This window comes from Schistocerca gregaria, unplaced genomic scaffold, assembly GCF_023897955.1.
Source record: "Schistocerca gregaria isolate iqSchGreg1 unplaced genomic scaffold, iqSchGreg1.2 ptg000769l, whole genome shotgun sequence".
Taxonomy (NCBI): domain Eukaryota; kingdom Metazoa; phylum Arthropoda; class Insecta; order Orthoptera; family Acrididae; genus Schistocerca; species Schistocerca gregaria.
Genome location: NW_026062139.1, coordinates 244,169 through 264,516, shown reverse-complemented (window position 1 = coordinate 264,516; position 20,348 = coordinate 244,169). Strand labels below are relative to the sequence as shown.

The 20,348-nt window shown below is 46.1% G+C and overlaps 1 protein-coding gene across 1 annotated transcript; it reads right to left on the bottom strand.

Annotated features, from left to right (window-relative positions):
- Nucleotides 1–3,608: 3,608 nt before the first annotated feature.
- LOC126321784 (fibrous sheath CABYR-binding protein-like) lies at nt 3,609–19,239 on the bottom strand. The gene is made up of 2 exons (XM_049994217.1): nt 19,131–19,239; nt 3,609–4,294 (listed from the first exon to the last, which is right to left on the bottom strand). Exons 1-2 carry the CDS (start codon nt 19,237–19,239, stop codon nt 3,609–3,611), a joined length of 795 nt encoding a protein of 264 aa, XP_049850174.1.
- Between the last annotated feature and the right edge of the window lie 1,109 nt (nt 19,240–20,348).

Here is a 20,348-nt window from a genome sequence, read left to right as displayed (position 1 = left end):
TCCTCGCTGCCCTCAACGATTGCCCTGATACAGCACCAGGACCAGATCGCATCTACGCGCAGATGCTGAAGCATCTCTCCAGGGACTGCCAGAGACACATCCTCACCATCTTTAACCGCATTTGGAGCGAGGGCGTGTTTCCATCGCAATGGCGAGAGGGTGTTATTGTCCCCATCTTGAAGCCCGGTGCGGACCCTCTGGCGGTGGACAGCTTTTGTCCCATTACCCTCACCAACCTTTTGTGCAAATTTCTCGAACGTATGGTGGGGCAGCGTTTCTGTTGGGTCATTGAGTCATGCGGTCTCCTCACTCCATCCCAGGATGTCTTCCGTCGGGGCCGTTCTGCTGCAGACAATTTGGTGCAGCTGCAATCTGCTATCCGTATGGCCTTTGCCCGCCGTCAGCATCTCACTGCTGTATTTTTTTATCAGCGGAAGGCATATGACACCACATGGAGGCATCACATCCTTGATACATTGCATGAGTGGGGTCTTCGTGGTCAGCTCCCAGCTTTTCTTCAAAACTTTTTATTGCGCCACTCTTTCCGGGTGCGAGTCAGTGCCGCCTCTAGTTCATCTTATATACAGGAAAATGGGTTCCATGGGTCCCGCAGGGCTCGGTGTTGAGTGTCTCCGTATTTCTAGTGTCTATTAATGGTCTGGCTGCAGCCGTGGGGTCGTCAGTGTCTCCTACTTTGTATGCCAATTACTTCTGCATCTCATTTAGTACAACGACTACAGGAGTCGCCGAACGCGGGCTCCAAGTAGCCGTTCGCAAGGCAGCATCATGGGCTCTGACTCATGGTTTTCAGTTCTCAGCAAACAAGACTAGAGTTATGCACTACTGCAGTCGTCGGTCGGTCCACCCTCCTCCTGAACTTTACCTCGATGGCCACCTGTTTGAAGTGGTGGACACTAGCCGCTTCTTAGGACTCGTCTTTGATGCCTCGCTCACACGGGTTCCTCATATTAATCAGCTGAAGCAAAAGTGCTGGCGGCACCTCAACGCCCTCCGCTGCCTGAGCCACGTAACTTGGGGTGCAGATTGCTGCACACTATTGCGATTGTACAGACCCTTTGAGCAGTCCAGGCTTGATTATGGGAGCCTGATCCATGGGTCTGCATCATCCTCAGTGTTGACGTTGTTTGACCCCATACACCACTGTGGGGTTCGGCTTGCAACTGGCGCTTTCCGTATGAGCCCAGTGGATAGTCTACTGGTGGAGGCTGGGGTTCCCCCGCTGCGTATTTGCCGCCACCAAATGCTCGCCGACTATGCTGTCCACGTGAATTGCTCGCCGGGCCATCCCAATCATTGCCTGCTTTTCACTACCATGGTCCTTCCTCTGCCCGAATGGCGACCTAGGTCTGGGCTTTCCATTGCTGTTAGCGTCCAGTCCATGCTCTCAGAACTGGGGTCATTCTCTCTTCTGCCTCCCTTCCGGGTCCATGCACCCACGCCTCCCTGGTGTATGCCCCTGCCGTCCGTCCGCCTGGACTTGGCAGGAGGACCCAAGGACTCGGTCCCGCCTGTGGCCCTCCGTCGCCATTTTCTTGCGCTCCTCGCCTCATTTTCAGGCCGAGAGACTGTCTACTCTGATGGTTCCCTGGTTGATGGTCGTACTGCCTACGCTTTTGCTCACGCTGCCCATGTTGAACAGCGCTCCTTGCCAGCTGGCTGCAGTATTTTTACTGCAGAGCTGGTTTCCATTGGCGCGCTCTTGAGCATATGCGTTCATGCTCAGGTACGTCCATTGTCATCTGCAGTGACACTCTGAGCAGCCTCCAGACTATCGACTGCTGCTATACCTCTTCTCCTCTGGTATCCTTTATTCAGGAGTCTGTTTTTGCTATTACCCACTCTGGTCGCTCGGTGGTCTTTGTTTGGACGCCAGGTCACGTTGGCACCCCGGGCAATGAATGTGTCGACAGGCTGGCTAAAAGGGGGATCGACGCCCCTGCTTTTGAGATCGGCCTCCCAGCTCCTGATCTGCAGCTGTTGTTGCGCCGTAAGGTGGTCGGGATGTGGCATGATGAGTGGCGTAGCCTGACGTCGCCGAATAAATTGCATTCTTTTAAGGAGACGACCGATGTGTGGCGGTCCTCCCTGTGGGCTTTTCGCAGGGACTCTGTCGTCCTGTGTCGGCTCCGCATTGGACATACCTACCTGATGCACGGCTATCTTTTGCGTGAGGAGCATCCCCCCCCCCCGTGTCGGTGTGGGTCCTGGCTGACGGTCGCCCACATCTTCTTGGAGTGTCCCCGATTTCGTACCCTCCAGCAGTCTTTTAATCTCCCAGGCACTTTGCCTTTGGTTTTATGCGACGATGCCTCCATGGCTGACGATGTTTTAAATTTTATCCATGGTAGTCCTTTCTATGGTTCCATTTAGGGAGGTTTTGCACCTTTCCATTTCTGTGTCTCTTGTCCTCGAGTCACTCATCGTTGCTTGCAGACTTTAGTGTAGGGTCGGATGGTTGACTCTCTCCCTTTGTTTTGTTCTCGTGGTCAGTCAACCAGTCTCCAGCCCTCTTCTTTTCTTCTGTTTCTTACTGTGTGGTGTTCATCTGTCCTCTTTGTGTCTGTAGTGTTCTTTGCGGCATTTGTGATCTTTCAGTTATGGGGGGGGGGGGGGGGGGTCTCCTATCCTTTGGGGTTTTACCTGCTCTGCACGTTTTCGTCTCGCCTGTTTTTGGAATGGGGGACTGATGACCTTAGCTGTTTAGTCCCCCTTAAACATCCCAACAACAACCACCACCACCACCAAATCTAGGCCTCTCTTCTTTGTTCACCACCTTGAAGATAAGTTTGGGGAAGTGGCATCTTTTTCCAATAAGAGGAACGGGACTATTCTGATACAAGACGTTTAATCTGCACAGTCAGAGGCGTTACTTGCCTGTGAGAAGCTCGGTGACATCCCCATTAACGTCACTCCCCATAAGTCCTTAAGTTTGGCCTAGGGGATTACCTTTCATAGACATCTTCTGCTACATTCTGATGATGAGCTGCGGGAGAATTTGGCACGACGAGGTGTGCACTTTGCCCGTAGTGTCTTTAGGGGGCCCAAGGATAATAGGGTGCCTTCACCCTGGCCTTTTAGGGTGACTGCTTGCCTGAGAAGGTCAAGGTCATGATTTACCGGTGCGATGTCAAGCCCTATGTCCCGCCCCCTATGCGATCCTTCTAGTGCTGGAAGTTAGGACATATGTCCTCCAGATGCACTGCCTGCCACACGTGTCGTGATTGTTTACGATCTTCACATCCTAATGCTCCATGTGCTCCGCCTCCCACCTGCATTAACTGTGAGAACCATCATACTCACTACTCGCCAGACTGTGCAGCCTACCAAAGAGAGCCGAAGATACAAGAAATTAAGACCCTGGAACATTTAACTTACCAAGAGGCAAGGAAGAAGCTAGAACGGCTCAACCCCACATCTCTGTTGAGAAGTTATGCTGCTGCAACTCTACCGCCACCAGTTACTGCAAGACTCCCTTCTCAGTTGGCCCACAGAACAGTAAAGTTACACCTGCCCCACTGCTGGTAGGGGCAACACTCTCTTCCACTGCTCCCAAAACACCCGATTTGCGAGCAGCGGACCCCGAACAACTATGGACATCCATCCACACCTCTCAGCCAGAGAGGCACCAGCCCCTCTGGCTGCTCGACTGGAGAGGCACCAGCATCCTCTGGCTGCTCGGCTGGAGAGGCAACAGCCTCCTCTGGCTGCTCAGCTGGAGAGGCAACAGCCTCCTCTGGCTGCTCGGCTGGAGAGGCAACAGCCTCCTCTGGCTGCTCGGCTGGAGAGGCAACAGCCTCCTCTGGCTGCTCGGCTGGAGAGGCACCAGCCTCCTCTGGCTGCTCGGCTGGAGAGGCACCAGCCTCCTCTGGCTGCTCGCCTGGAGAGGCACCAGCCTCCTCTGGCTGCTCGGCTGGAGAGGCACCAGCCTCCTCTGGCTGCTCGGCTGGAGAGGCACCAGCCTCCTCTGGCTGCTCGGCTGGAGAGGCACCAGCCTCCTCTGGCTGCTCGGCTGGAGAGGCACCAGCCTCCTCTGGCTGCTCGGCTGGAGAGGCACCAGCCTCCTCTGGCTGCTCGGCTGGAGAGGCACCAACCTCCTCTGGCTGCTCGGCTGGAGAGGCACCAGCCTCCTCTGGCTGCTCGGCTGGAGAGGCACCAGCCTCCTCTGGCTGCTCGGCTGGAGAGGCACCAGCCTCCTCTGGCTGCTCGGCTGGAGAGGCACCAGCCTCCTCTGGCTGCTCGGCTGGAGAGGCACCAGCCTGCTCTGTCTGTCCGGCTGGAGAGGCAACAGCCTGCTCAGGCCTCACTCGTTCGGAAGTGGTCCCTTGGGTGAGTCCCTTCCAAGGATTTTACCAGTGTCTCGCAAGACGCTACCCAGTGGCTGAGGAAGCCACCAGCAGCTGGTCGAAGGGCTTCACGCTCTTCCTCTGTTCCTGACAATGCATCAGGAAAGTCCTCCCAGCATCGAATCCTCCTGCCAAAGACAAGAGAGAGAACAGGAATCTCTCTAAGAAGCCTAAGGACCCAGTGGTTCCCGCTCCACTGCTTCCTGCCACCTCAGCCTCTGAGAATAAGGTCGAGCTCTTTGCGTCCCGTGATGATCTCTACCTCGCCGTCTCAGAAACGGTGGCAGTTGCGACGTCAGTCACTTAGTCGGAGGCAACATGTGACTCTGTGAAGTAATTTGCGTTTTCTGTGCCTTCATGCCCCTACAGCACACGCTTTGTACAATCCTCCAGTGGAATTGTGGCGGTTACTTTACCCATCTCCCTGAGCTACGGCAGCTTCTAAGCATGACACCTGCATTCTGCATTACCCTCAAGGAAACCTGGTTCCCAGCAATCCTCGTGGATAAAGGGGTTATTACTGCAATCATAGCACTTACAGTTGTGTGTCAGGTGGAGCCTGCGTGTACGTCCTTACCTGTGTATATAGGAAGCTGTGGCCGTCCACGTAAGGACGCCCCAGGACATAACCGTCTACAGTGTCTATCTCCCTTCAGATGGTACAGTCTCCCTGACCGAATTGGCTGCACTTGTCGACCAACTCCCCACGCCTTTTCTTCTCCTGGGGGATTTTAATGCCCACAATCGCCTTTGGGGTGGAACAAAGGTTACTGGCCGAGGCAGAGAGGTTGAGAATCTCATCTCCCAACTCGATCTCTGCATCTTAAATACTGGCGCCGCCACACATTTCAGTGTGGCGCATGGGATGTTCTTGGCCATAGACCTGTCTTTGTGCAGCCCAGGGCTTGTACCATCGGTCCTCTGGAGAGTCCATGACGACTTGTGTGGTAGTGACCATTTTCCCATCTCCCTTCCACTACCCCAGCATCGCTCCCATGAACGCCTGCCTAGATGGGTATTTAGCAAGGCAAACTGGGACACGTTCTCCTCTACTGCCGCTGTTGAATCTCTCCCCCAGGGTACCATCGATGTGGCGCTTGGGGCACTGACTGCAGCGATTGCGATTGGTTCCACTGTGGAACGTGTCATTCCTCGCTCGTTAGGGTGCCCCCGGCGAAAGTCAGTGCCTTCGTGGCCTCCGGGGGTCGCTGCAGCCATTACAGAACGTCGGCAGGCTCTTCAGCGAAATAAGTGGTACCCGTCTTTGGAGAACCTCATTTTATTCAAACTTCTCCGTGCTCAGGCCTGGCGGCTGATCAAAAGGCCTCCCAGGTGTGGATGAAGATCCGATGCATCTTTGGATTGCAGCACTCTACAGGTGTCCCAGGGCTTACAATCAACGGGCGCTATCCACTGATGCCAATGCAATCGCCGAGCATTTTGCACAGCACTATTTTTGGGCCTCTGCATCGGGGCATTACCCACCTACATTTCACGCGCTAAAACGCCGCACGATAGAAAAACTGCTTTCTTTTGCTTCTCGCCGCCCTGAGGCGTATAACGCCCCATTTACTTTGTGGGAACTCCACAGCGCCCTGGCACAGTGCCACAATACAGCCTATGGGCCAGGTGGCATCCACAATCAGATGCTCAAACACCTATCCCCAGACTGTCAGCGATGTGTTCTTGCCATCTTCAACCACATATGGGGCGACGGTGTCTTTCCGTCGTAGTAGCGAGAAAGTACCATCATTCCGGTGCTGAAGCTTGGTAAGTGACCGCTTGATGTGAATGGCTATCGGCCCATCAGCTTGACAAATACTCTGCACAAGCTACTGGAATGTATGGTGAGTCAACAGCTGTGTTGGCTGCTCGAGTCTTGGGGTCTTCTGGCTCCATGCCAGAGCGGCTTCCGTCAGGGCCGTTCCACCGCCGATACTTTAGTCTCCCTTGAGTCTGCAATCCGCACTGTTTTTTCCAGGCGCCAACACCTCGTCTCCGTCTTTTTCGACCTCTCCAGAGCATATGACACGATGTGGCGGCACCATATTCTATCCATGTTGCACGGGTGGGGTCTCCGGGGCACCCTCCCCATTTTTATTCAGAACTTTTTATCTGTTTGGAGATTCCGCGTTTTAAATGGCACATCCCATAGTTCACTTAATATCCAGGATAATGGCGTTCCACAGGACTCTGTATTGAGCGTGTCCCTTTTACTTGTGGCCATTAATGGCCTTGCAGCAGCAGCAGCAGCAGCAGCAGGGTCGTCAGTCTCAACCACGTTATATGCTGACGATATCTGCACCTTTTTCAGCTCCTCCACTGTTAGTGTTGCAGAACGTACGTTGCAGGGAGCCAAACGCAAGGCGCAGGAGTAGGCCCTAGCCCATGGGTTTTAATTTTCTCCTACAAAGACTTGTGTTATGCACTTTTGTCGGCGTCGAACTGTCCATCCCCACCCAGAGCTTTATCTTCAGGATGCCATGCTCAGGGTTCTTGACTCTTACAATTTTCTGGGATTGCTGTTTGATGCCCGGCTTACATGGCTCCCACATATTTGTCAGCTCAAGCGTCAGTGCTGGCAGCATCTGAATGCCCTCCGCTGCCTCAGCAATGCAACTTGGGGTGCAGATCGTTACACGCTGCTGCAGCTCTACAAAGCCCTTGTGTTGTCCCGACTGGATTATGGGAGTGTGGAGTTTAGCTCAGTGTCTCCCTCAGCGTTGCAACTGCTGGACCACATTCACCACTGTGGGGTTCGGCAGGCTACAGGAGCATTCCGCACGAGTCCTCCTTGCTGAGGCTGGGGTTCCTCCGCTCCACATAGGGCGTCAACAACTGCTAACCAACCATGCTGCCCACATCCATTGTTCACCCCATCACTCTAACTACCGTCTCCTTTTCGATAATGTGACAGTCAATATCCCACACCGGCGGCTGCGATCAGGCCATATCATTGGAACCCCTGTTACTTATCAGGTCCACCCACATACACCACCTTGGTGTATTCATTGGCTGCAGCTTCAGTTGGAACTTTCCCGATGGACAAAAAATTCAGTTCCTCCTGCAGTCTTGCCCTGCCAATTTCTTGCTCTCCTCGACGCATGCCATAACTCGGAGGTTATTTATAAAGATGGCTCGATGTTTGATAACCGTGTGGGGTATGCTTATGCTCATGAAGAGACTGCCCGCCGGGCCTGGCTGACCGCACTGCATCAGGACACGGCCCGACGGGCCTCGCCGACCGCACTGCGTCAGGACACGGCCCAACGGGCCTCGCCGACCGCACTGCGTCAGGACACGGCCCGACGGGCCTCGCCGACCGCACTGCGTCAGGACACGGCCCGACGGGCCTCGCCGACCACACAGCCTCCCACCTCATGGGATCTGACTGTCTGAACGTTTTGCCATACGGCATTACCTGATGGACCTTGCATACCACACTGCTGCACCTCCTCATGAGTGCACCTGTTGGGCCTGGCTGACTATTCTGCTTCCTGACAGCAACTGTTGGGCCTGGCTGACTATTCTGCTTCCTGACAGCAACTGTTGGGCCTGGCTGACCGCCATGTCTCCCAATCGTACTTGATTGGCCAGGCTGACTGGTCTGGATTGTGACAACATTTGATGAGCCTGGCTGACCACAATGCCTCTCGATTGGACTGGCTGACTGCTCTGTCTCTCTGCCTCACCTGATGGGCATGGCTGATCTCTGTTACTTGCGACCACTCCTGATGGTCCTGTAGGAGTGATCTGCCTCGGCGCACCTCCGGTTTTCCCTCGTTCACAGCAGCACATAAAGACAACACCTGATGGGCCTTTCACACCGCTCTGCTGCTACACCTCAAGACCACAAATGATGGGTCTGACCGATTGCACTGCAGCACTGACTCACTGCCCCACCTGATGGGTCTGGCCAAGCACACTGTGTCACCAGCTTACGACCACTCTTGATGGGTCTCCTGACTGCACTGCCATTCCACGTAACCACCCTATTTAATGGGCTGTGCTGACCACCCTGCCTCACGCCCACCCCCCCTCCCCCTCCCTGGTGGGCTTGGCCAAATGCACGTCCTCGCAACCCCACCTGATGGTCTTTGCCGAACACTTTTCCTAGCGGCCACATCTCCTTTGCCTGGCCAACCGTTATGCCTAGTTCCCCCACTGGACTTGCCTGGCCCACTACTCTGCCACAGTACTGCACAGGGTTTGCCTTGCCAACCACTCAGTCGCACAACCCTACCTGATGGGCCTGGCCAACCACTGTGCCTCATGTCGCAATTCATGTGCCTGCAGACCACACTGCCGTACTGCCCCACAACCATACAAGTTCAGCGATGCTGACTGCTCTGCCTCGTGTCCACACCTGATATGCCATGCCAACTCTTCACCTCATGACCCCACATGATTGGCCCAGCCGTCCACACTGCCAGACCACATGACGGGCCCAACTGATGGGCCTAGATGAGTGCAGAGCTGCACCGCCTCATGACATCAACTTATATACTTGTTTGATTGCAGTGCCGCACTGCCGCATGATGCCAATTGATGGGGCCTGCTGGTCGCACTGCGTCACAACCCTTCCAGATGTGCCTCACCGAACACACTGCCTCTTGTCCCTACCTGATTTGCCTGACAGACCGTGCCACCTCACGACCCCACCTAATGGGCCTGGATGACTGCACCTCGTCATGACCGCACCTGATGGACCTGGCCAATTGTGCATCATCATGTCCATACCTGATGGGCCTCACCAAATGCCCCCCTCACAACCTCAATTTATGGGCTTGGCAGAGCCCACTGCTTCACAACCACACTGCTCCACATTCTCACTTAATGGGCCATGTTGGCTTCACCGCCTTAGCCTCCACCAGATGGGCCATGCTGACTGCATTTACACCACATGATGCGCTGTGCCGAGTGCACCATCTCACTGTGCTCCCCCACATGGGCCTAGCCTGACCACATGACCACACTGCCTCACGACCCCACATGATGGGGCTGGTCGACTGCATCATCTCCCAACCACACCTGATGGGCCTGGCTGATCACACTGCCTCATGACCACACCTGAAGGGACTGGCGGACTCCACTGCCTCACAACCACACCTGAAGGGCACTGCCTTTGACCCCACCCCATTGTCTGGGCTGACCACACTGCCACAACCGCACTGGAAGGCCTTTTGACTGCACAGCCTCACGACCCACCCTGAATGTCCTGGCTGCCTGCACTACGTCTCCACTGAATCTCTTGTGTCTAGCCGAGTACACTGCCTCACAACCACACCTGATGGTTCTGGCCAACTGCACTGCCTTGGGAGCGCAGTACCTCATGAGCACTGTGCCTTGTGAACACAGGTCCTTGCGAGTGAAATGCCTTGCACCCAGCCAATTGCACGTGTTAGTGGCGGCTGCAGTCCTCATACATCAGCCCACGAAGTACTATATTCCCGATGGTCTTTGTTGTTGTTTGTCAGGCAGTGGTGTCCCTTTTCCATCACCAATGGTGCTCGCTTCATGGGAACACTGTTCAGTTTATGAAGCCTTTCCCAGCATCATGGATGGTGTTTTCTCACCATCTCACCAGTGGGGGTGAGATTATTGTAATTCAGCAGCATATCGTTAATGCCTTTTTAGCCATCGTTGTTTGCGGGCTGTAACTGCCTTTTACGTTTTATCTGCAAAGCAATAAGTTGAAGACCATTTAATTTTTAGTTTATGACATACATTTCTGTATGGTGTTTTTTTAGCCTTTTTTACATGTCCATTTCTAGTGGTCTCTTATTCTGACCATTTGGGGCTGACATATAGTTGTTTAACTCCTCTCTTTGTCTGTTTTTTGTAGTTCTGACTTGGATTAATATGACCCCAGTAGTTTTTTGCACCCGAGTGGCCTGGCCGACCGCACCTGGTATGGCTGACCCCGCAGCTTTGCCACCATACCCACCAGACCTTACCTGTGGCGTGACTGTGGCACCCGATGATAACTTGTAGTGCATGGACATCTGTTGTTTAAGCTACATGTTATCTTAGGTAAGTTTGTCATTCCCTTTGGATCTAGTTTTTTGTGTTCCTCTATTTCATAGCAATGTTTTACATGTAGCTAAAAATAGCTTTGTTCCAGTGGAGTTCACTGGCATCATAAATGTGTGTGTGTGTGTGTGTGTGTGTGTGTGTGTGTGTGTGTGTGTGTGTGTGTGTGTGTGTGTGTCATGCTTCGAAACAGGCAGAATCGTACCTCATTTTGTACAAACACATTTGTGTAATATACACTTTATTTGTTTGAATCTGTTAGTTTTATATCCACAACCTGAAACAAAACAATTTATTATGTTGTGTTAAAATAGTATGTTGCCAACAGTGATACACAGAATTCAGTGTTATATATTACCCTACTATGTATAGTGTGCCAGTCACAAAAAAGGGAGTTCATTTATTGTAAATGTTAATGTACTATAATTTTTGTTATATATGTGTTTCAATTTGGATCAGTTTGAGAGAATCCTTTGTAAATGCTGTATAGAGTGATGACACTATGAACACCATCAGGCAACTTTCACTAACAGCACACTGTCTGGCTTATTCCTGAAATGGTGTGACTGGTGAGGATTCAGGTGATGAAACTATTGCAGATTTAGATAATTTTCAAGGGAAACAATTGAGAACTGGTAAAGAAGATCGAGTAACTGAATGTGTTAAAAGAGAACAACTAGTTATCGAATGTGAACACACTGAGAATGAACAGAGCAAGAGGAGAAATGGTAAGTGCAAGGGAAAGCATACAGAATGAAAATGGTGGTACTGGGAGAAAGGTAACTTTGCTGAGTTTAATTAAGATTGGTGTCAACAATATTATGTTTCCAACAATTCAAGACCTTTTCAAATGATCTGGTCATTTTTTAATAATGACTGTTACAGTCACATACCAATATGTTTCCAGTTTATTAGACTTAGTGATGTGACTTCAATTGAAATTAGGTCATTTATTGAAGTAATTTCAGTTAGCAGTTATACTGAAGAATTGCGGCAGAACATGTTGCTGCAACTTTTTTCCCATTGCGGATTCAGAATCATAATAACTAATGTAGACTTATTACTTACGTGACAGTGATGATCTAAATAAGCCAAACAGGCTGACTAACATGAGGCAGTTATTTCACTTGCTTGTCAAATGATTCCAAAACAATCAATACACTCCATGAAGGAAATCACAGCACTGATAAAAGAATGTTGACATTTTTCAGTAAAAATTGGTGCAGGCAATTCATTGTAGAAAAAAAATATAGTGTGGCTACAAAACTTGGACTGAAGCTGCGGGGACTTGATACTTTAAAAATATGTATCCTTGCGCAAATTAAAGTACCAACATACTGCAGTACTACAAACAATTGGGCTTAAGAGCAAGTATCATTCGTCAGTATTATTCAGTGTTACTGAGTTTGGGGAAATACTATTTTCCCCTGGTTTTGACAATTGCATCACATCATTTTCCTTCCTTATTAAATTATATGATAAAGGAATCCAAGATGCATGGACAATTGAATGGAAGCTGATATCAGATGCCCCTACTGAACAAGAAGAAGATGAAGATATCAGCTCGGGAAACAATTAATTTCAAGAGTCACAAGCCAAGCAGTATAGTAGTTACCAGATGAAATTGCAATCGCGTGGTCACAATTTTTCCAGCTCCACAACAGTTAAACCACTTCACATAGTGAAAAATATTTTTGAAGAGTGAAAAGAAAAAGTAATGATCTAACAACCTCAAATGATTTATCTTTGCTATGAAAATGCAGGAGGAGTTAATTGTGCTGATCATAACATCAGCCTGTACAGAACATTTGTCAGAGGGGAAAAAATGATACTTCACTTTAATATAGAAGAGGCCATACCTGTGCAGTTTGAAACAACTGTAATTCCACCAACCTCTCCCTCTGAAATCAGTAAAATAATAAACTCACTGAAAAGTAAAAGCTCTTACGGAATTGATGGCATTTTCAGCAAAGTACTTAAAGCTTGTTCCCCACAGATAAGTAGGATTCTCAGCCACGTATGTAATAGCTCTTTGGAGCAGGGTGTTTTCCCTGATAGACTGAAATATGCCATTGTAAAACCATTGCATAAAAAGGGGGATACGTCGGATGTCAACAACTACCGCCCAATCTCTCTTCTGACAGCTCTGTCAAAAATTTTTGAGAAAGTAATGTATTCAACAGTAGCCTCCTATATTTGTAAAAATAAAGTACTAACAAAATGTCAGTTTGGTTTTCAGAAAGGCTTTTCAACAGAAAATGCTATATATGCTTTCACTGATAAAATATTAAATGCTCTGAATAACCGGACATCACCCATTGGTATTTTTTTTTATCTCTCAAAGGCCGTTGATTGTGTAAATCATGGAATTCTTATAGATAAGCTAAATCATTATGGTTTGAGTGGGGCAGTGCACAAATGGTTTAATTCATACTTAACTGGAAGAATGCAGAAAGTTGAAATAAGTGGTTCGTGTAATGTTAAAACAACAGCTGATTCCTAAAACTGGGGTGCTATCAAGCACGGGGTCCCACAGGATTCGGTCTTAGGTCCTTTACTGTTCTTGATATTCATTAATGACTTACCATTCCACATTGATGAAGATGCAAAGTTAGTTCTTTTTGCTGATGATACAAGTATAGTAATAACATCCAAAAACCAAAAACTAAGTGATGTAATTGTAAATGATGTTTTTCACAAAATTATTAAGTGGTTCTCAGCAAACAGACTCTCTTTAAATTTTGATAAAACACAGTATATACAGTTCCGTACAGTAAATGGCACAACTCCAGTAATAAATATAGAATTTTAACAGAAGTCTGCTGCTAAGGTAGAATATTCAAAATTTTTAGGTGTGTCCATTGATGAGAGGTTAAACTGGAAGCAACACATTGATGGTCTGCTGAAACGTCTGAGTTCAGCTACGTATGCTATTAGGGTTATTCCAAATTTTGGTGATAAGAATCTCAGTAAATTAGCTTACTATGCCTACTTTCATTCACTGCCTTCGTATGGCATCATATTCTGGGGTAATTAATCGTTGAGTAGAAAAGTATTCATTGCACAAAAACGTGTAATCAGAATAATTGCTGGAGCCCACCCACGGTCATCCTGCAGACATCTATTTAAGGATCTAGGGATCTTCACAGTAACCTCACAGTATATATATTCCCTTATGAAATTTGTTGATAATAATCCAACCCAATTCAAAAGTAATAGCAGTGTGCATACCTATAACACCGGGAGAAAGGATGATCTTCACATTGCCGGGTTAAATCTGACTTTGGCACAGAAAGGGGTAAATTATGCTGCCACAAAAGTCTTTGTGCACCTACCAAACAGCATCAAAAGCCTGACAGATAGCCAACTAACATTTAAAAATAAATTAAAAGAATTTCTAGATGACAACTCCTTCTACTCATTGGCTGAATTTTTAGATATAAACTAAGTAAAAAAAAAAAAAAAAAAAAAAAAAAAAAAAAAAAAAAAAACTTAATCATTAGTGCCATGCAATATTTTGTGTAATGTAATTTCTTGTACAGACATCTTTTATTAACCTGACACATTCCACATCATTACGAAGTGTCGTATTCATGATCTATGGAACAAGTATTAATCTAATCTAATCTAATCTACTGCAATCACACAGCTGAACAAAATGCGTGACATGTGCATAGATAATGAGAAACTGGTGCATCTTGAATTTTGATGCCATATTGTAACTTCCTCCCTGGAAACAAATGCCTAAATATGCATGTGTAAAAGGAAGCCATCAAAGACAGAGCATCAAGACTCCAGACTTCACAGAAGAAATCACTGTGTGATGGTCCAAGAGAAACAGTCTGACTGCAACCTTTCCCATGCAAAAACCAAAAGATGTGTAAAGTGAAACGTGGTGTACATGTAAACGTGTTCATTATGTATAATACTATGTGATTGCTGAAATGTTTGTTTGATGTAGCACTAACTTCTATTAACTTTTAAATGTCATCAATTTCCCTATAAATGTGTCCCACAAATGTAATTATGATATACGACAGACATCCTACATACAGGACACCCTCTTAATCACATAATTAGTTGTTAAGCATTAAACTCGTTGTGACAGGTCATATGATACCTATGTAACACATTTCTGTAAGGAATACAGAAACATAAACTTCACAAAGGAAGAGAAAACAAATTAAAAACTGTGATAGGTACATCACACCCTCGCTGTTATGGCATGAAGAAACAAATATTGTCCACTTGAAAATCATTTCAGTCCATAATATCCACTAATTTAATGTATGAGACTGCCGCAAGGGACTGAGAGTTTTGGATGGAGACAAACTAACATAAGAATAATAAACCTCCCTCAGAAAATTATACAATATAGAAACCCTACAAAGGTATTGATGACCTCAGAAACTTGGTACAACTACCCAACGCCATAACACCACATGAAAAACTACACTATTCCAATATAGTACTTAAATATATTAAGTTCACCTACATACTTAGTAAAAATTATTCTATTCTCTATCTGCAGCAAAATATATTTGTATTGATGTCTTTAACTTACCTGCATAGCTACTTCCAAAAACTTTGGGGAAAGGTGTATTATGGAAAAAGAAATAAAAAATGTAATGTTTACACATTTCAAAAAACTGTTGTTTTTGAGTTACTAACGAAATTTTTGCAGCAAAATAGAGACTTATAATAAATGCTTAAAATATCATCTGCTTCTTTCTGAACATGTATGTACTCATCAAATAGTGAACTGTTGCACAATTTCAAATAGTTTTGAATGCTTTTGTGGGCTTCTGTGTCACATTGATGTATCATTTGTACATTGTGATCAGATGGATGAACCAGTTTTTAAGCTATCCCCAGAGATAATACTGCAAAAGATTAAAGTTTGAAGAACGTGCCGGCCACAGAACTGGTTCTCTCCACCTGTCCATCCATTCAGTACAATCAGAACTCTGAGACTGGAATGTAATGGTGCTCCATCAGACATAAGTCACATGTTCCTCATTAGCCGGGGCCTGTCGTAAAGTAGGCAGCAACTGTAAGCTGTAGTAGGAAAACATACGGTCCTACCAGAACTAAGATTCCAGTCCACACATTAAACTGATATTGATGTCTAGTCTTCACTGCAGTATACCTATGAATGTTAATTTTGGAGGATGTAAGACAACACAGTGGATACTGGAAACTTCATCTTTGCTTTTGAAGTCGATTTGTTGCCTAATAAAGTTGATGGTGTATCAGTGCAGTGACAAGGTGCTACAAATGTTTGTAATTTGAACAAATGTTTTTGTGTTGCAGTGGCAGTTCCATTTATACTGATCGTCGATGTAAGTTAGATTCGAGCACACTTTGTGCTATCACTGTGGCTGTGTCAGTTATAGGGAGCATGATTCCCTTTGTTCACTGGGCTCTACATTTGTCCAGTGGGAAAAGAAAATTCCAGAATACCAGCCCCTAGATTGACTTGCAAACGGACAAGATGCCAAGAACAAATATGGTGCTATACATCCTACATGTAAGACTGTGATTAGCTTGTAGGCTAGGGCTATAACTTCATCCTCTGTTATGCCCATACTCTCACTCTCCATGTCTTCTACTTCACCATGTGGCTCGAGGTCCTCCTCCTACAGCTGCCCACACAAAGTTTGGGAGTGCTGACTTCCTACCCACTGTGAACACCAGTCTCCAACCCTTGGCTGGGTAAACAACACTCTCCTCCAGCATTCCCTGTAAGGGAGGGATCTCTTTGGATGCTCCCTTCCCAGGACTCTCCTGACCTGCAACTAGAAGCCAGTCAGTGGTTGAAGGAGCCACATGTTGCAGGTTGTAGGACTTTGTGTTCCTCATCTATCCCATAAACTGGGGCATACAAGCCCTTGAAGAAGGCAAAACATTCGGAGGATGAGGAGGATGAGTAACATGAGTACCATGAGGAGGATTAGGAGGGTGAGGACAAGGACAAGGACAATAAATAGTGGACATCCAGGTGGCTACCATGGAGCCAGACTGTGCATGTTCATAGCGTCCATGGTGGACTATGTGTTTCAGGACACCTCTACAAACCATGATTCAAAACAAATGTGTATTGATGACATATCCTCGCAACCAGAGGGAGCAGGCAGCCCTGCAACATGACCTGTCTCCTTGGTTCCTTCATGCCTCCATGGAACACTGATAGCATAGTACTCCAGTAGAAGTGTAGCACTTTTCTGCCACCTGTCTGAACTACAAACTCTCTTATGCATCTCCTCTGTCTTTTTCATTGCCCTCCTGGAGACATTTTTCTTGGCAATGTGGCTCAATTCCATGTGCAGCTATCAGAGCTATTTTAACTATTGCACTGACTACAAAAGAATGTTTGGTGTTGTTTGCACATATAATCTCGACTTGTGAGGTGGAACTATGATCACTGTCTATGGTAAAGCTGTTGAAAACTTCACTGTAGAGCTCAACCATTCCCTCTTGATTACTGGTGTTCCCACTCAATTTATTGTGGCATGTGGGCCTTAATCAACCTTTGATGGTTTCACTTCCTTCTCCCGTCCATCCACTGAAGAGACCATTAAGACTAATGTAACCAGCTGTTTTCTGACCTCCTTCACCCTACCACAGGGTCACACACCTGAGTGTCCACCCATACAGGCTCTCTCCAAAGCTTACTGTGATTCTTTCACCACTGCCATCGCTCTTCTCACCTTGCATTATTGCTGCAATTATGTATTACATAAAACATCAACAAAAGCAGTTGTTGTTATATTTCTCACAAAATGGAACCCCAAGAGCACTCACTATACAGTCATTACAGTACTATTCAGTCTGTTATTGCTGTCTGGAAAGTGCCTTTAGATGAAGTTTTTTTTGGCTTTCAGCAAAGTGCTAATGTCATGCACTGTAATGATGAATCACAAGAGTCGGTTCTTTTGGCATTATACGTTTTCTGTAATCAGAGCTGCATGTACGGGGAAGTGGAGGGTGGGGAGCAGGTGGAATGGGGTATCTGCCACATGCAGCAATTTCAGGGTGCAACATATTCATATTGTTGAAGGTAAAAAACCTTGTTTCACAAGGTTGACAGGGTGAGTGGCTATCAGCATTGTTATAATTATTAGCAGAATCCATAGGACCAGATTACCAGAGTGGGAACAAATGCCTAACAGGTAGGAAAGATTACATACAATATATACACAAATAATCCGCACCCTCGAATAATCTTCATACTCCAATTTTGAGGAAGAGTAAAAAAAATTATTTTTTGCTTTAGTTTGTTTCATTTACAAGGAAAAAATTTGTTCCAAGTTTACAATGTGTTCAAAAGTGTGTAAAATAACTACTGGTTTGAAGCAACACTGCTGTACAGGTTGATACATCGTTAAAATGCAGCTGGCCAGCCGGCAGGCGGGAGACAAGCAGAGTGTAGCTGGCCGGCTGGCCCATTGGATGAGCGGGTGGCCAGGGAATATGATCACTGCCAGCCAGGACTCTACGCATACCTACAATAGAAAAAAAAGATGAATTATCTTGTTTAAGAATTTGTTAATAAGGTATGTGCAATAACTTATTTTAGTCAATACCAGTACGTTTCTTCTCTTACCACACAATTCATCACTTTCATCGTCATCACTAGTGAGAGAACCATTGTCATCTTCACCATCTTCCCATAGAGTGTCTTCATCTGTTCCATCCAGTGAATTTGAGATTCCACATTTTTTGAAGGATTTTTCCACCCGTAGTTGCGAATGGAGCCCCATGCACTTTTCACCCATTCACAAATCTGGGACAAATCCGGCCATTTGAATTTTCCACTAGGCGTGAGTTTATGGTTTTCATCAGCCATCCATTGTGTATATCACTGTTCAAGTGTAGCTTTGAATGGCCTGTTTATACACACATCTAGTGATTGTAGGATTGATGATAGGCCTCCTGGGATAATGGCCAAGTAAGTTTTCAATTTTTGTAATGTATCTTGCACTTCCTTAGTTGTATGTCCGCAGAAGCTGTCCAGGACCAACACGTTGTGTAAATTCCGTAATGCACCAGAACGACATTGCCAAACATGTGTTACCCAGTCAATTATAAGTTCGTTGTCCATCCACTGTTTTGGATTCACTCTCACTTATACCAGTATGCCTTTTATTGATATTTTTGGAATATTTTTCCTTACAAATATCACGCAAGTGGTAGCTTTTGTCCATTGTCAGTTACACACATCACTGTACCTCTTTGTTTCCCACTGCCGCCAGTTTGTATTATGATGCTGGATTCTCCTTTTCTGTTCACTGTCTTGTTGAGCGGCTATTGGAAATAGACTGGCGTTTGTTCCGCATTACCAATTTGCGATAATATATAGGACTGTTTATGGTCTAGATTTACCACATAACAATGAAAATTCACTTTTTTTTCCTTGTAATCATCTGGAAGCCGCTGAGCAATAGTAGTTTTCATCCAGAATCCTAAACCATTTTGGTTGAAAGAAGTTGATAGCCAGCCCTGGCTCGCTTTGAAACTGGTAATGCCTAGTTCTTTGGGTCAAGACAATGTTTTAAGTTGGTCCATTTCACTCATCGCTGCACATCCGTATTGTCACTTCTGATCTACATAATCGCAGAGCCTTTTCTCAAGGTCCTGATGCTTTGCTTTTTGGCCGCAAAATACCCAGCAATTACTATTAGTTTCTTGAAGCTGTTTTATTTTTTCACCAGTTGCAAATACAACTCTCACTCATGTCGTACTTTCTTCCTGCTGCACGGTTTCCACTATTCTTGGCTTCTTCAATAGCTTTCACTTCTTCTTCAGCAGTGTCTGAGCAATAATGAGAACATGTAGCCATAATTAACAAGTTTGAAGATGTTAATGCTTCACTCCTAACGTGCTACTGATGCATCACAGGCTGAGGCCACAACAATGCAATAGTATCATGGGATGTATTGTTGGATGTGGAGCAGTACGAAAAATGTCTTGAATAATCCGTGCACCCCAGTTTCTCAACCTAAAATTCAGGAAAAACATGCCGAATTTTCGAGTATATATGGTATTATCTTTTCAGTGTATCCAAGAAAATGAAATTTTGGCAGAAAATTTTTGTCAGATCTCTACACTACTAAGAGTGAGTCCCTGGTTAGCAGAAGCTTAAGTTTTATTCTAGAAATAGTATGGAAAACTGGTCACATGATCACGCAATAATGCCTCACCAGAGAATAAAGGCAGGATAACTGAACCTGTGATTCTGTCAGGATTAATGAAGTTAACAGGAGAATAAGTTTTGACAATGGCAGGAATATTTAAGGGATTAGTGATGACACAGTTGGAATGAGGAAGGAGAAGAAACAGGGACATTAAACAAATAATATAGAAGAATAAAAAATTCCAAATTTATACAAAAATTTGATACTTCTACTTTTCAATCTCAAGCATGAGAAACTGGAACATATGAATGAATTGTGAAACTATTTTCTAACATAAAACTTTTTGCTTGTAGTTAGTCTGATAGGTGTTTGATATTGGTATTTTGTGAATTATGGTCCGGTATGCTATTTATATGGTAAAGTATAAATAATGTGACAGACCAATAATTAGATTAGGAAAGGAGATTTGCTATTTGCGATGTGAAATAGCCACACAAATTTTTATCAGTTTCTGGCATACAGAATTTCACAAATACCCTGCGTGAGCATGTTAAATAGCCACATTATATCAAGCATGAATTGAAAATGTAATTTATAAAGTGACATAGCATCAAGAAATATGCTGCATAGATTCTCAGTTATCATTGGAAGGGTGCTGGGAATCATGTGTTGTACTGAAGCACATTCAGAAATTATCTGTAGGTAAATTTCAGTGAAATTAATGGTGTAAAATTAGTTTTGAGTTATTTCAAACAATGGAAAATCCAGGATGGAATAAGAACAATATTATGGAAAGGATAGATTACTACTCACC